This window comes from Elephantulus edwardii, unplaced genomic scaffold (assembly GCF_000299155.1).
Source record: "Elephantulus edwardii isolate Elephantulus edwardi_28Jun2011 unplaced genomic scaffold, EleEdw1.0 scaffold00106, whole genome shotgun sequence".
NCBI classification, from domain to species: domain Eukaryota; kingdom Metazoa; phylum Chordata; class Mammalia; order Macroscelidea; family Macroscelididae; genus Elephantulus; species Elephantulus edwardii.
Window position 1 is genome coordinate 595,168 of NW_006399856.1, and position 15,276 is coordinate 610,443.

Here is a 15,276-nt window from a genome sequence, read left to right on the forward strand (position 1 = left end):
CCTCCCCCCTCCACAACACATCCCCCCTCCATCCGTCATACCTGCACCTCCCCACTTCCATCATCAACCATCTTCTGTTGGGCAGCCACCTCTGGCTTGGTATGCATCGATGCAGCATCAAATTTCACCTGCTCCACCTTGGCTGGGATGGGGGGGAGTCACAACACCACCTGTCACCAGTTGGGGACTTGCAGGCTGCCCAACCTGCACTTTCTAGTCTGGTTCTCTGGGTCCTCACAGTGGGCCTGAGTGATAGCTATCATAACGAGACCCATTGTACAGATGAGGAAACTGAGGCTAGAGAGATCCAGGGGCTTACTTGAGGTATCAAGATTAGAGAGACAGTGTTAGAATCTAGAACAGCATCTCCTGTGCTTCTGGGGAGCTGTGGCGGATCAGAGGGCAAGTTTGAAGATCTGCCTATGTCCCGACTACCATGGAGTCCCAACTCAATGGGGAGCTGATGACAGAGGCTTTATACTCTCTGGCTTCCCCTGTGCAGGAGAGGGGGGGCTTGGTGCTGAGCTTGTCCTTGGCAAATACCAGCTGGTCACTGAAGTTCTTCAGGGGGGGGGCAATCCCATTCAAATGAGACGCATGTGGTCCCCAGTCTCTTTTCATGACAACCCTGTGTTCACTCACACCCCTCTGTAACACCTACCCCATCTAGGGATGTGCAGAAGGTCCCCTCCTGATGTGCCCCTGGGCCGTGCCCTCCCCTGCCCTGCCTGGCCAGTCCTCACCCACGGAGCCCACAGTGTGGGTCTTTCCCAGGCCTGCCGTCCGGTTGGGCACTGTCCACTTCTGGAAGAGCTGCTGGAAGACGGCGGACTCGGCCCCATCGTTCTGCACCTCCACCTGCGTGCTCGCCGGGTACTGCTTGGCTTTGATGAAGTTCTGGGAGGAAACATCATGGCTGGGAGCTGTGTCCTTTCCCCACTCCCATCCCATGTGTGACCCAAAGTCCCATCTAATTCCAACCAGACTCAAGGTCAAATTGCTCCCAAGTTCAAACTTGAACCCAACCCTAAACCTAATGCTGACCCCAAGCCAAACCTTGCTATGATCCTATCCTCAAGGCCAAATCTGACCTCAACTTTGACCCCGCCTCATTTTTAACCTCCAATTTTTTTAAACATTTTTTTTTATTTTATTTTATTATTTTTATGTGAGTGTACTGTCAAATCAGATCTGACTGTTACAGGAGAAGACTGCCCCTCCTTCCCCGCCAGAGCATCTGGTGGATTCGAACCGTGCGCCTCTCGGATTGTAGTTGCAGCTCCTTGCCACTAGGCCACCAGAGCCCCCCTTAACCCTGACTTTTAACCTCTATTTCCAATCTCAGTCCTGAACCCAATTGTTAATCTACCATTGATCCCAAGCCAGTTGGATTACTGACTGTAGGCAAAATAATGACTATGAACTGACCAGCCAAAGCCTGGCTCTACTACTTGGAAGAAACGACAAAGACCAATTTCCATTTCTCTCTCCCTCCCCTGAACCAGGTCTGAGTCCAGGGAGGTAAGGAGGCACAGCTTTTTTTTTTATTAAAAAAAAACCAAACAAACCCAAAACACTGGTTTGCTTAGAAAGTTAATATACACTGTGTTTTACACTATCCTTCACTCACATTGTGTTTCCTACAATCATTCCCATTCATTATGTTTTATAAAATTAATCATTGAACTATGTCCACCACTACCCTGTCTTTCCAGATCCCCCCTGGATCTCTCCCATTTCCTTTTCTCCCTCCCGCCACCCACCAATCTGTGTGACTCTGTGATTACCCCCTATCCTCACCCTCTCCTCTTCCCCTCCCCACCTTGGACCCTCATATACATTTTACTAGTTATCTTTCTATTTCTACAATAATCGTCTTATGCAGTATTTGTCCTTTTGAGACTAAGTTCACTCAGTATAATGCTCTCCAGTCTCTCCTAAGTTATGTAGTAATTGTCAGATCTGTTGCCCCTGAGAAGGATGCACATCTTGAGGAAGTCTCAGGGTTGCCTGGCCCTTGGCTCTCTGATGTATAGAAACCCCCAAGACAGCTACAGAGTGGACCCTCAGACTCTCATAGCGGGGTAAAGCCCAGCTCCCTGCCTTGTCCATCCCCCAAGTCTTCCCCAATCCCCAACTAGTGATAAGCTCAGTCTGTAGCCCACTTTCCTTCTCTTGCCTGGTGTCTGTGTGTCCCTCCTCCCATCACTCTCCCTCCTCCTCTAAGGTCTACCTCCTCCCAGACCCACACCCCTACCAGTGCCTGGTTCATGGCTTCCTTTTTCTCCTGAGCATTGGCCTTCTTCCCTTTCCACACGTAGATCTTCAGGCCCCCCTGGTCTAGGATGTAACAGTCCTAGAGACGAGAAAAACTCAGTGAGAACCTCAGGTGCTGAAACAGACTGGAGAAATTTGGGGCATAAAAAGTCTCTTGCTGATCAAAAGGGGGGAATTTCAATTCTCCAAATCCAGACATTCTGGTCAACCCCTGAAGCTATTCCTCTGAGATAAGCTATTCTCTGAAGTCATTTATGAACCAACTAGTAGTTTGGCTTTATTAACAAAAATGTCTGTTTTGAATGCTGAGCTCTTCAAACTAATTTTAAGTGACTGAAATTACAACAGCAGCTCAAAAGGCTTGATGAGAAGCTCAGAGGGTTTCTTTGTGCTCGTGGAATAATTTGGAAAAGGATCCTGAATGATAAGAAAGAATGGTGAGCTTGGGCGGGGGTGGGCGGGGAGAAGGGTGCAACAATGAATTAATGGAATTCCAAAATCTCTGTAGATGTTCACTGAAATGAAAAATAAAAAAAAGAATGGTGAGCTTGAAGAATGTAATCACTATAATGGAGTAATATGTGTAGAAATGGAATTGATGCACACACACACAAAGGAGATATCTATATCTGTATCTGTCTATCTATCTATCTATCTATCTATCTATCTATCTATCTATCTATCTATCTATCTATCTATATTTGTCCTCCCATACTCACTCTCTAGCCTTTTAGCCTGCTGGAATCTTTCCTGCTAAGGGGAAAAAGGCCATTTGAAAGCTAGGCCTCACCTCATGACTGAGCAGGTCCTGTGTGAGGGGCCGGGTGGCGACTTCTCTAACCACTAGCTTCCCATCGGAGTCAGACACACTGCAGGACAAAGGGAAGGCAAAGTTGGGGTGGGTCCCCAGTCTCCCAACTGAAGATCCTGCCAGGGGCAGTTCCACGCATCCAGGACGCCCCCAGACAGGCACTCACTGGTACAACTTGAGGGCGGCCTTGAGGGCTGGCTCCACCACGGTGTCTGGCACTGCTGCCTTCAGCTCCCTCCGCTGGCCCAGCACGTGGTTCATCACCTCCATCAGCTGTGGGGACGCCTTCTCATTCTCCCCCTCCACCACACCCACATAGGCACGCCCACCTCGCTCTTGGTCTCGGATCTCCTTGGCCAGAGTCATACCCTATGGAGAGACCACAGATGACCATGAAGGATGAATGGAACAAGGTATCAGCCACCAGTATAGTCTGCTGCAGCCCCAAGGGCTGAGGCACTTGCCCTGCTTCACTCCTTTAAGGTGCCCTGAACTAGCTGTTAAGGCATGTGGTGGAGACTAGCTGAGAAAAAAGTTTCTTCCTTGGCAGTGCTGTTGGGGTGTATCTGCTGGGTCTTCAGTCCTGACACTAACCTCACAGTTTTGAAGAGGAGCCCTCACTACAATCTCACATATGTTCACACACAGACATACACACACACAGAGTACAATCTCACACATGTTCACACACAGACACACACACACACACAGAGTACAATCTCACACATGTTCACACACAGACACACACAGACACACACAGAGTACAATCTCACATATGTTCACACACAGACATATACAAGCGCGCGCGCGCACACACACACACACACACACACACACAGAAGGAACAGTATCTGTGTTCACAAATAGACATAAGCATGAAGCACTTCTGTATGTACGTACACACACACACACATACACACACACACTCTCTCTTTCTCTCTCTCAGACACACTCTCCTCAGCCCCCTTGGAATCGTCTCATCATCCACATCCTGATCCTAGACGCCCCTCCCCTCTCTGAACTAACTCTCTCTCTCTCTCTCTCTCTCTCTCTCTCTCTCTCTGTGTGTGTGTCTCTGTCACACACACACACACACACACACACACACACACACAGCCTTCGAGGCCTCCCCTGGACCACCAAGGCCTGTGTTGTTCTCTTCACAGCCCAGCTCTCTGCTCTCATTACGTTTATCCAACACATTAACATTTCCAAAATTAAACTCTCAATTGGCTCTTCAAATCTATGGCTTCCTGAACCCTCTCCCCCTGAGGAAATGGGACGTCCATGGACCCCCCCATTCCCATGGTTGCTCCATGCTAAGACCTTCCTTTCTGCGTCATCCCATTCCTGTGCCCTCATTCTGCATAGATCCTGTGGACCCATCCTGAGCCTGCACACCCCACCCCCATGGATGACTACAGGGGTCCCTACTCCCTCCTGCCTCCATAATCTCCACTAAGGAATGAAAATGACTCGACATCATAGATTACCCCATGTCCCTTTCCCATTAAAACTTGTCCACAGCCTCCCACAGCCCCAAGGGTAAACATCAGCCACAACTGTCTGTTACTGGCCCCTGGCTGAACACTGGTCAGTCACTGTCTTTGCTGCCTTAAGCATCCTGTTCCACCTTTGCCGTCTCCCAGAAGCCTTCACTGGAAATAATTAACCAACTCTGCAGTGGACAGCCAACTCCAGCCTGCAGGGTCTGACCCATTCATTCACCATCAGACGCCCTGAGCTTAGGACAACAGTCAGCCACAAAGATTTTATTACTGCTAGTTCTCGAAGAGTGGATTCTGACGCACATGCCAAGAACTACTCCATGGGTGTTTCCAGGCTGGGACCTTTCAGAATTTGATCACCAGGCCTGTCTTCTCAGGTGCTTCTAAGTGGGTATGAACCACCAACCTTAAGACTGTTAGTGGAGTGCTTAGCCATTTTCACTATCCAGGGGGGTGTTGCCATTCGGTAGACTCAGTAAATCAGAGGACTACGGAGCTGATGAACACCCATAAGCCTCTGCCCACTACACAGAGACACCACATCCACCTTTGCATATAGAGATGGGGGTGGAATGGGGTTCCAGCGGGGCGTGGAGGAGTTGGTGAGCAGGTGCTGAGCTGCAGGGGCAGGCGGTGGCCATGGCGGTTACCTTGAGCCTCTCCATGCGGTTACTCTCTGGCCCATTCCACTGGATGATTAGCTTTCCAAGGTCGAGGAGGAAAACATCTCCACGGTTGAAACTCTTCCAGGACATCTCCACCTGGGAGTCGTGGAGGGCAGGAGCTCGCTCAGATCACGCCCACCACCCACGGTCTCCCTTACCCACCCTCTCCCTGCCCTTCTCAGCTCTGCCCCCCACCCAGGGCCCCGAGCCTCCGTGTAAAGTCCCCTCCAGGCTGTCAGGAAGGACAGGAGGCCATGTCCCAAGGCTTTGGTGTGATGCCCACCTCTCCAGCCACCACGTTCCTCTTGCCCTTGACGTGGAACAGCCGCTGCACGTTGTAAGAGTTGGTCTCCACGTTCTTTAAGCCGGAAGCCACGCCCCCTTTGCGGATGCTGAGGAGAGAGGTGGGTTAACAAGGGAGACCCCCAAGCCCCTACCTTTCCAGACCTGGGTTGTGGAGACTGCGCTCGCTGAAGGGCAGGGTTTGGGGGGAAGGAGTGGTGTGAGGCGCAGGGCTGGGGGGAAGGGGTGGTGTGAGGCCTGGAGGATGTAAGCTTGAAGGAGTCAGTTTTCCTGGGAGGCCCTCCCTCACGTTTGCATCCTCAGTGCTGCTCTCACTGCATCTGGTCCTGATCTTTCTGAGGGCCCAGGGAGCATGGCCAAGTGGAGGCTGGAAGTGTGCGTAAGGTCAGAGGACTAAAGTGAGGCCTAAGAAGAGGCGCCAGCTCAGATGCCTGAGTGAGGGGACCGCTTCACTAAGTGTAGAGGGGGAAATGAGGCAATAGGGACAGGTGAGGTCTGTGGCTGGCTGAAAGCAGACAGCCTCCTGGCTCCATGCCAGCAGTAATTCCCAACTTGTGTGCTTCCATAGGAAGGAAGGAGGCCAAAACCTAAGACATTTTTAAGAAAAGCTGAAAATTTGGGTTTGAAGTTTGAAATGCCCATTTATATAGGGAGAGCCAAATAGGAGGTGCCTTGTGGAAGAAAGTGCTGGTACGCATATTCAGAACAGTCTCTGGGCTCCTAGAACACTCTAAAGGTAAGAGCCCATGACCGGGCAGGAGCAAATGGAGCGTGGAGACTGGAGAAAATAATCACCAAAAGCCACGTGGTACCCCCTTCCAGGCTCCTGCCACAATCTCAGGCCCCTTTCCTGGTCCTCGGTCACCTCCCACTGTGCAGGTCTATGTCCAGCTTCAGTACCCCCTTCCTCAGTTCAGCCCCGGATCCCCATTATCACTGCATACACAAGGCCCTGCTTGAAGTAGCCTTTGAAGGTATCGCTTTCGTGGCCCTGGACCTCGCGGTGCTGGACAGCCCGGCCCTTCAGGAAGTCGTCCATCTGCGTGGTGTAGATGGCGGCAGCCCCCTGCTCGTCCTGGGAGGAGGCCTGGCCGATCCAGTAGTGGATGTCATAGGTCAGGTTGCTGCTCGTCTTATGAATCTAGGGGAGAGGGGTTCTGAGTGGAGCCGAGGCCCTGAGCTTCCACTCCCCCCTCCCCACCTTGCAAGGTTTCCTACACCACGTGATCCTGGGCTACAGCGAAGCCCATGGATGAGCAGACAGGCCCCGAAGTCAGCCCTAGTCTGCCAATGGACTCAATGCCTTCTCCTCCCTGGGCCTCGTTTTCCTCAGCTTCAAAAGAACTTAATAACCTTAGTCTCCTCATTGCTTTCAAGTGAGAACTAACCCATAGTTGATATCCAGCAGCTCTTCAGACGCTGGAATCACACAGGAGGAGATTGCCCATCTCTCCCTCAGAGCAGCTGGTGGGTTTGAACTGCTTGCCTTTGGTTTAAGCTCCTTACTACTAGGCCACAGAGCTCCCAACAATAGTAGCTTTTCCCAAAACAGGTGCATGGTCCACCCAAGATACAATGAGGTGGCGTGTAAACATACGTTAGATTTAACAATTATGTAAATGTTTTATAGCTACTTTCTATTTCTGACACGTGACACTGAGACTCATTTACAGCAATGCTATAGTTTTCTTTTTCTCAACCTGAAGATCCTCCTTCCAGAAACCTCAAAGTTTGAGTTTTTCTTTCTTTTTTACCCTAGCCCTCGGTAGAGTACCCTCTCAATTTATAACTAAACGATAGAGATAAAAATAAGTTGATGCATTTTTTTTAAAAATAGGGTATTTTTATACACTTTGCAAGAATCTTTTATTTCTTTGTTTTTGCTTCCCTCTCCCTCACTTATTATCTCAATTAACCCTCCAAGGTTGATTCTATCTGCATGTAAACCTGTCCTTAGCTTTATATATCCATGATCATATGATATAATTGTCCTTCTGTGACGGCCTTATGGCCCTCAGCATAATTTGTTCTAATTTCATTCGTGTCGTGCAATGTTTCACAATAGATTTACTTTTTTTTATTTCTTTTTTTTATTAATTTCAATGAACATCTAGAGATTTTGGATTTCCATTCATTCACTGTTGCACTTTTCTCCCCCCCCCCCACCAGTTTGCTCTTCTCCTTGAAAAGCAAAAGAAAAACTCCTTCATTGGTATACAATCCCCCCGCACACCCCCACCCCACCCCCACCCCGAATATACTCCACTCTGCAATCCTCATTCCAGACTCTTTTTTTTTTTTAAATTTTTGTGTGCGTGTACCGTCAAATCAGATCTGACTGGTACAGGAGGAGATTGCCCCTCCTTCCCCAGCAGAGCATCTGGTGGATATTCCAGACTCTTATGATAATCACAATGCCCTAAAATATTTTACTTTTAAACTATTCTCTCCCTCATCAGTTTCAATGCAGTAAACATAAATAGATTTATGTTTTTAAGTAAATGCATTTAGATGTCAAAGTGAGCCAATACAGTAGAAAATACAAATGAATTAATAGTACAGGGTGTGACAGAAGTCAAGCAAGTGATATGAAAATGAGCGAAGGTTTTGGAAACATGGGTCCAACCAGAGCACACTGTCTTGGGATGAAGCCAGGGCAGCTCTCCCTCCCACCAGCACACCAGCCCACCATCACCAGGTCAGTGGGCGTCACTCCTGCTCATCCCTCCTGCGGGCCCCACACTCACAGCCAGGACTACGTAGCAGTCGCCGTCGAAGAAGCTCCCGTAGGTGCTGGAAGGCACAGGCACCATCTGCATGGCCTAGGAACAGAAGAAGGTTGGGGGCTGCCTGATCCACGTGACCCACAGGGAGAGTTGGTAGAGAGCCATGGAGCAGAGCACGGGAAAGCTGTCAGGAGGGAGAATGGAAGGAGGGGATGAGGGAAGAGAGTGGGCCACAGGAGTTGGGGGAAGAAGTAGAGAGAAGAGAATCAAGAGAGAGGAAATAGGAGCAGGGAAAGGAGAAGTGAAGGGAAAATCCACCCTGTCTGAGAACTCAAGTCGAGTCATCACTTATCTACTCATACCGCGGCCATCAAGTCGGAACCCCTGGCTGACCCCTCCATTGGGTTTCCAAGCCTGTAAATCCCACAGGAGAAGACTGCTCATTTTTCTCCCTCAGAGATGCTGGTGGGTTCGAACCTCCAGAGAGGTGTGGCCTTTGGGTTAGCAGCACAGTTCTCTGTGTGTGACATCCCTAGAGCTCCTGTGTGTGTCACTGAAAACTTTAGTTGGAAAAAATATCAGAACAAGTATGACTTGGAACTGTGATAAACCCTCATTTCCCTGAAAACAGGGATATAACTCTTTGACCTCCAATGATGATGTCCCAGAGGACACAGTGGTGGCTCAGTGGTGGAATTCTCACCTCCTGTGCAGGAAACTGGGGTTTGACTCCCAGTCCATACTCCTCATGCACACCCACTATCCATCTTTCAACAGAAGCTTTGCTATAATGCTAGCAGGTTTCAGGCTAAGAAAAGACTAAGAGAGACTTGGTGGTCTGCTTCTAAAACAGAAGCCAATGGAAATCTCATGTGTGACAGCAATACAGTCCCATTGTGCAGGGGTCACCATGAGTCAGAGGGCAATTCAACAGTGCGGTGGCATCTACGACAATGACAACTTTAAGTTTCTAATAACTGTGATTGTATACTCAAATATTCTATTGTATTATTTTCATGTTTTGATTGATGTAATTTGTACAGAATGATTTTGTTATCATTTTTATTGTTAAAAACATTTGATTGTCAAGATGTCTAAGACTCATAGTGACCCTATGAACAATAGATCAGAACCTTGCCCTATCCTGTGCCATCTTCACAATCTCCACTGTGCTCAAGTTCATTGTTGCAGTCACTAGAGCAATCTGTCACAATGAGAACTTCCCCTCTTTCACTGATTCTTTGCTTTTCCCAGCATGATGTCTTTCTCCAAGGTCGGGTCCCTCCTGCCAGCATGCATGCCTGAAGAATGGGTGGTGAAGTTTCACCATTCTTGCCTCTTAGAAGCACCCTGGACTTCCTCCAAGACAAACTTGCTTGTTCTTTTGCGGGCCTTGGTGTGTTCAATACTCTTTGCCAATGCCGCAATGCAAAGGCACCAATTCTTCTATCTTCCTTATCTATTGTTATTATTAAGAAACACAGAATACTTTTCAAAGTGAGAGAGGAAGGTCTGGAGAGGAAGCCTGATGGACAAACGAGGAAGAAGACTGACACAGATGATGAGAGGGGAGGTGTGCAGCAAACAAGGAGAAGAAAACTCAAACTTATTGCTGTTGAGTCAGCAACAACCCAAAGAGGCTGTGATTGCACAGGACAAGACTTCGCATCTTTCTCCTGTGGAGCCACTGGTGAATTTGAACTGATGGAGATGCACCACCTTCAAGGTAGCAGAAAGGTAGTGGAAAGAGGAGGAGGAGGAAGAACAAGGAGATATGGGTTGATTTGGGAAGGGAGAGGCTGCAGGTAAAAAAGGGTGGGGGTTGCATAGGGGGCACCAGGTGCAAAAGGCTCAGGCCAGCAGGGCAGGAGTGGAGATGAATAAACACAATCCCAGCCCACCTCCTTCCCTCACCGCTCTAGTCGTGCACCCCCTTCCACAGACAGACTCACCTCGATCCTCCATATCTGCACCCCTGGAGTAGTGATGTTGAGAGAGCCTTTGACCTGGGCACTCAGTTTGGTCATTGTGGAAGATCCTGACGTGGAAGGACCTGAGAATACACTGTCTTCAGGAGTCACCTTGCTGGCCCAGCCTGGAGAATTCCCACCTTTTACCAGCAGGTTCACGTGCTGGGGGCATGGAGGGAAGAGGGAGCTTAGCTCCCACTCTCAGACACTAGCCTCCCAACTTCCCTTCCAGCTCTGATCTTGCTCAAACACCTACCTTAGTTCCCTATCACCTGCTGAATGAAATCTTCACTCCTTAGCCTGCATTCCAGGGCCCCCTTCCCCCCCACCCCAGTCTAGCTCCTAAACAATTTTTCCTTTTGGAAAAAAAATTATCAAAGTCATATTTGATTTTAAAAAGTCATAGTATTATAAAAAAGGGGAGGGGAAAGCAAAGAATCAATAAAGACTTTGAAGTATATGCATCCCAAAGAATTGAAGACAGGTGTTCAAATTAAAATTAATACATAGATGTTCTCCCAGCTCTACGCGTCATAGCCAGAAGAGGTGGACACACTCCAGATGCCCCTCAGTGGCTGACTAGATAAACTAAAGTGAACTGGTACTCAGCTGAGAGCAGGGATGAAGCACACGCTGCACCAGGAAAGAACCTTCCGTACAGTGTGTTAGTGGGAAGAGCTAGTGCAAAGGCTGCATGTTGTATGATCCCATTAATAGAGCAAATCCACAGAGTCCGAAAGCTCAGGGGCTTGGAAGAGGGGAGAGTGGGAAGTGTCTACTTCACGGGAACAGGGTTTCCTTTTGGGATGATGACAACCTGAAACTAGAGAGTTGCCCAATGCTGTATATCTGCTGAATTGCACTCATTAAAATGGCTAAAGTGATTAGTTGACATCATGTGTATTTTACGATAATTTTTTTAAAGTATATGAGCTCCTCGATTAAAACAAGCTTCGAAGGAGGAGTGGCATCCACTTCCATAATAATAATAGTTTGCCTCCGGAAATCCTATGAACCTGGAGAGAGGATGAAAGGCACCCAAGCATCGAGGACTCTCCTTCACAGGGTCACTGTGAGTTGCCTGCGACTCGATGGCACTTAACAACAACAACAACAACAATATGTGGCAGTTTTCTGTTCCCCACTGCCCAGATAGCTCCCCCTCAGCTGCCCCCCCCCCCGTTACTTTGGTGACCCTTAAATAACTACACAGGTCAGGGGCCACTTACGCTTCTTCATAGTCAGGCCCTAGCCTCTAAGAACAGAGCAGCGCTTTGCTGAATGAATGATTGAATGAATGACAAAGAGTGACCCCTCCCGCTGTGGACCAGCATCCCAGGAGACATCTCCCCTCCCCCAGCTTTTATGGGGGCAGCGATTTCTGGCTTCACCTGTGGCTGTGGTCATCACCTCATCAGAAGCACCTGTGGAGTTTTAAAAGCTCTGATGCCCTGCTATCCAGGCTGTTTCCCATTCCCCTCCTCCAGATTCTGACTGACTGAGGAGGCACAGGGCTCAGCTCGGGCGAAGGCATTTTCTTTTCTGCCTTTTAGAGAGAAGAGCTGGGTGCTTTTTAAAAGTTCCCCAGTGACAGTGACATGGAGTCACAGTGGAGAACTCCTGAAGTCCAGTCCTACTCAGAGTTGCACTGCTCCTCCACTGACATTTCAGTGGTCACCATGTCGCCACTGAGCCCATCACCACACCAGGCCAGAGTTGCCCTCCTTGAACTGATGAATAACGATGAAAGGTCAATGTACACCTCTTGGGCTGACAGCCGAGTCACTCTATCTAATCTCTGTTTGCACCTTGACTTTGAGTCAACTCCTGGCATAATGGCCTGGCCTTTTACTCCCTGGAAACTCCCTCTGCTGGGCCCTGTGGAGTGGCCCATCTTCCTGCATTCTTTTTTGGGGGGGCAGGCCTCCCTGGCCAGCCTCTACCAGCCCCTTCAGCCCACTTAAAGCTGCTTGCGTGCTGCCAGGCCTGTCTGTAGGGTTGGTGGAAGCCCCTGTGTCTGGAGTCAGATGTCATTACTCCACCGTCAGCTGTTTCATGTCCTGCAGACACAGTGAGGCGCGCAGGACACTTAGGCCAACAAAGCAGTTTGGGAAGGAGGGAGGAGAGATTTTTCTGTTTTGTCTAAATCACCATGTTTGTCATCATCTTCCTTTGCCCAAGACACTAGCTTTGTGATCTGGGCCTCCCACCTCCATCTATGAGGCTGGGTGGCTGCTGTCATCTCTAAAGAAATTTTCTGAGTCTAGGAATAAACCAGTAGCAAGAGAATACAAGGTAAACAGGAAGAAGCCCTTTTTGGCCTCTCAGAGGGAGTTCAGGACAGCAGAAACTCGGGGAAGCCAGAGTTCTCCCTCCATGGACAGAAATCTGGAGTGAGGACCTTCTAGCCGCCTCTTTAGGATGAGAGTGGGCAGGAGGCGGAGGGAGGGGAGGCTATGGGAGAAGGGCAGCTCCCTCCATGGATGCCGCTGTAACTCCTGGTCTTCCTGACATTGGTCAGAGCAGGCACCTCTGCCCCACCCCCCACTGGTGAGTCCTTCCCTACTGTGGGGTGGGGGGGCATATGGGTCCTCTCTCCCCCTTATGCTGCACCTCTGAACTGGGTATGGAGGAGGTGAAGCACTGAGGGATGGGGTTTCCAGCTCCTGAAATACAGGACACCATCCTGCTTTCTGGACCCAGAATAGCTGGAGAGAATGTCCCCTCTTCCTGTCCCTCAAACCTCAAACGGTACCCTCACAGGCCTGCTGGACACCAGAGCAGGCCTCCTGTCTGCCTCAAGGCCCTTCTCAGGCCTGGGCTTCCATTCAAAGCTGAAGAGAAATGGAAAATCCAGGAGAGGTGCGGAACTAAGGCCTGGCAGAGGGACACTGAGGAAGAGGAGCCTGTTAGCATGGTGGGGTGTGGCCCTGGAACAAAGGCCCCATCCCCTTTCCCTGCCTATTCAATTCCTGGAGGCTGTCACATTCTGGGACCTATGAATTAAGGGCCCAGAGTGTCAGGGGAACAAAGAGAATCCATCACAGATAGGGGAGAAATGAATGAAGAGGTGGACCTGGGAGGGAGAGGAGGAAGTGAGTGAGGTGACCAGTCCTGTTTGGCTCGGAATGGTCCTGGATTTAACGTCCTAGGATCTTCCCCAGTTCCAGGCAGTCAGGAATGGCTGCTCACAATTTGCGAATGGAAGTGAGGTGCAGGTAGTGGCTGACAGAAAGGACAGTTGCCTGAGCTGGGCCTGCAGTATTCTCTCCTTGGAAGCTCCGTGTTACTCCAGACAGCCCAGCCTTGCCCTCCAGACCAGCCAGGGTGCTGCTGGAGGACCCAGGCTGCCTGGCAGAAGCCGGGGTCCTGTCCCGTCCACCACCAACGGTCCCCATGTCGCCCCACCAGTTGCCTTACCTGTCTGGAGGAGGCAGCTGCCACCTGGAAGATCCTGGGATTTGTGGCAAGCTGGTTCCAGGAAGGCGACCTTTGTCCCCACCCCCCCTTCTCTAGGCACTGCCTTCACCATATAAGGGAAGATAGGTCCCCGGAGAGGGAGAGTATGGGCGAGGTGGTGGGGGGGGGGGGGGGGGGGTTGGGTGGCAGGTGCCCGCCAGGTCCCTGGGAGCCTGGAGCCTGGTGACAGCCTGACAGCTGCAGCCAGATGTGCCCCACCCTTGCTCCCTGAGCACATACCCAGGGGATGACCTGAGTTTCTATGCAGGCCTAGCCCTTATTGCAAGTGGACAGCACAGCCCAGGGAGGGTAGGAGGCCTCTGGGCCTCCCCACCTTCCAACCAGGAGAAGGAGGCTCTGATGTCCTCTCCTGCTCTGGGGAACTGATGCAAGCTAGTGGGAACTCCTGGCTCTGGGACTTCCACATGCAGGATCAGGGGTTCACACTTGGGGCTCTCCAAAGCAGATGAAACCCTAGCACTTTCATGGACATCTTCCACCCAGCAGAATCCTTCCCTAGAAGACGAGGCATGAAGGCAATGCCTTTCCGACCCCCACACCCCCACCTTACTCTGCCTGGTGTGTTTATGAGCTGCCATAAACCAGAGTTTGGACTCTGCTCTCCCACTCTTCTTCTAGAAGCCACGGTTTCAGTTTCTAGCCTCTGACCGTACAGAGACCCTGTCCCATTCAAGACAGAAAGAAGTGGGGCCTTCTCATGCGTAGAACTCTTTTATGGCAGCTGTCCCAACCTCCACCCCTAAAGAAATCTTCCTGGGCCCTCTGAACCCTGGTCCTTTCGTGAGTGAGATGGAGTGGCCAGGTAGGGACAGCCCCTCTCCTGACCACATCCACCCTGCAAGTATGTTTGTGCGTGTACACACACTACCCATGCTCCCTTCTGCACGGTCCTTCACCCACTGCCATTGGGTCAATGCTGACACATGGAGACCCTATAGGACCAAGGAGAACCACCCCACGGGCTTCCAAGGCTGTGATCTTTAGGGAAGAGGCCACCTCATGTTTCCATCATAGAGTGGTTCCTGAGTTTGAACCGTCAACCTCTCAGTTAGCAGCCAAGTACATAACCACTATGCCACCAGGGCTCCTTGCAGAGTCTAGTACAAAAGAATAGATATACTGAATGATCCAGGAAGCATTAAAAGAAGATGGAAAGAGTATACAGAATCATGTACCAAAAAGAATTGGCTTGACACAGAAGAATTTCATGAAACAAAATATGATCAAGAGGCAGTGGTGATGAAGCAGGAAGTGCAGGCTGCTCTAAAGGACTTGGCAATAAATAAAACCCCAGGAATTGATGGAATATCAACATACATATTTCAACAAATGAATGCTGCCCTGGATGTGCTCACCAGGTTGTCCCAAGAAACCTGGAGGACAACTACCTGGCCAACAGACTGGAAGAGATACATATTTATTCCCATTCCGAGAAAAAGGTGACATGACAGTGGAAATTATGGAACAATATCACTAATATCATTGACAGAGAACTACTAGAAATAAAAGCTGAGTTTAGAAGAGGTTGTAGCACTA

General features: G+C 50.0%; 1 protein-coding gene across 1 annotated transcript in view; it reads right to left on the reverse strand.

Moving 5' to 3' along the window:
• The window catches only part of VIL1 (villin 1), a 32,668-nt gene extending 18,941 nt beyond the window's left edge, over positions 1 to 13,727 (reverse strand). The window contains exons 1-11 of the mRNA XM_006891897.1: positions 13,681 to 13,727; positions 10,243 to 10,328; positions 8,312 to 8,386; positions 6,509 to 6,705; positions 5,545 to 5,653; positions 5,247 to 5,357; positions 3,255 to 3,457; positions 3,068 to 3,146; positions 2,258 to 2,356; positions 744 to 897; positions 42 to 142 (exon numbers count right to left, since the gene is read on the reverse strand). Coding sequence (XP_006891959.1) covers positions 42 to 142; positions 744 to 897; positions 2,258 to 2,356; positions 3,068 to 3,146; positions 3,255 to 3,457; positions 5,247 to 5,357; positions 5,545 to 5,653; positions 6,509 to 6,705; positions 8,312 to 8,386; positions 10,243 to 10,317 — 1,203 coding nt within the window. The 5' untranslated portion in view covers positions 10,318 to 10,328; positions 13,681 to 13,727. The remainder of the gene's footprint in view (positions 1 to 41; positions 143 to 743; positions 898 to 2,257; positions 2,357 to 3,067; positions 3,147 to 3,254; positions 3,458 to 5,246; positions 5,358 to 5,544; positions 5,654 to 6,508; positions 6,706 to 8,311; positions 8,387 to 10,242; positions 10,329 to 13,680) is intronic.
• Between the last annotated feature and the right edge of the window lie 1,549 nt (positions 13,728 to 15,276).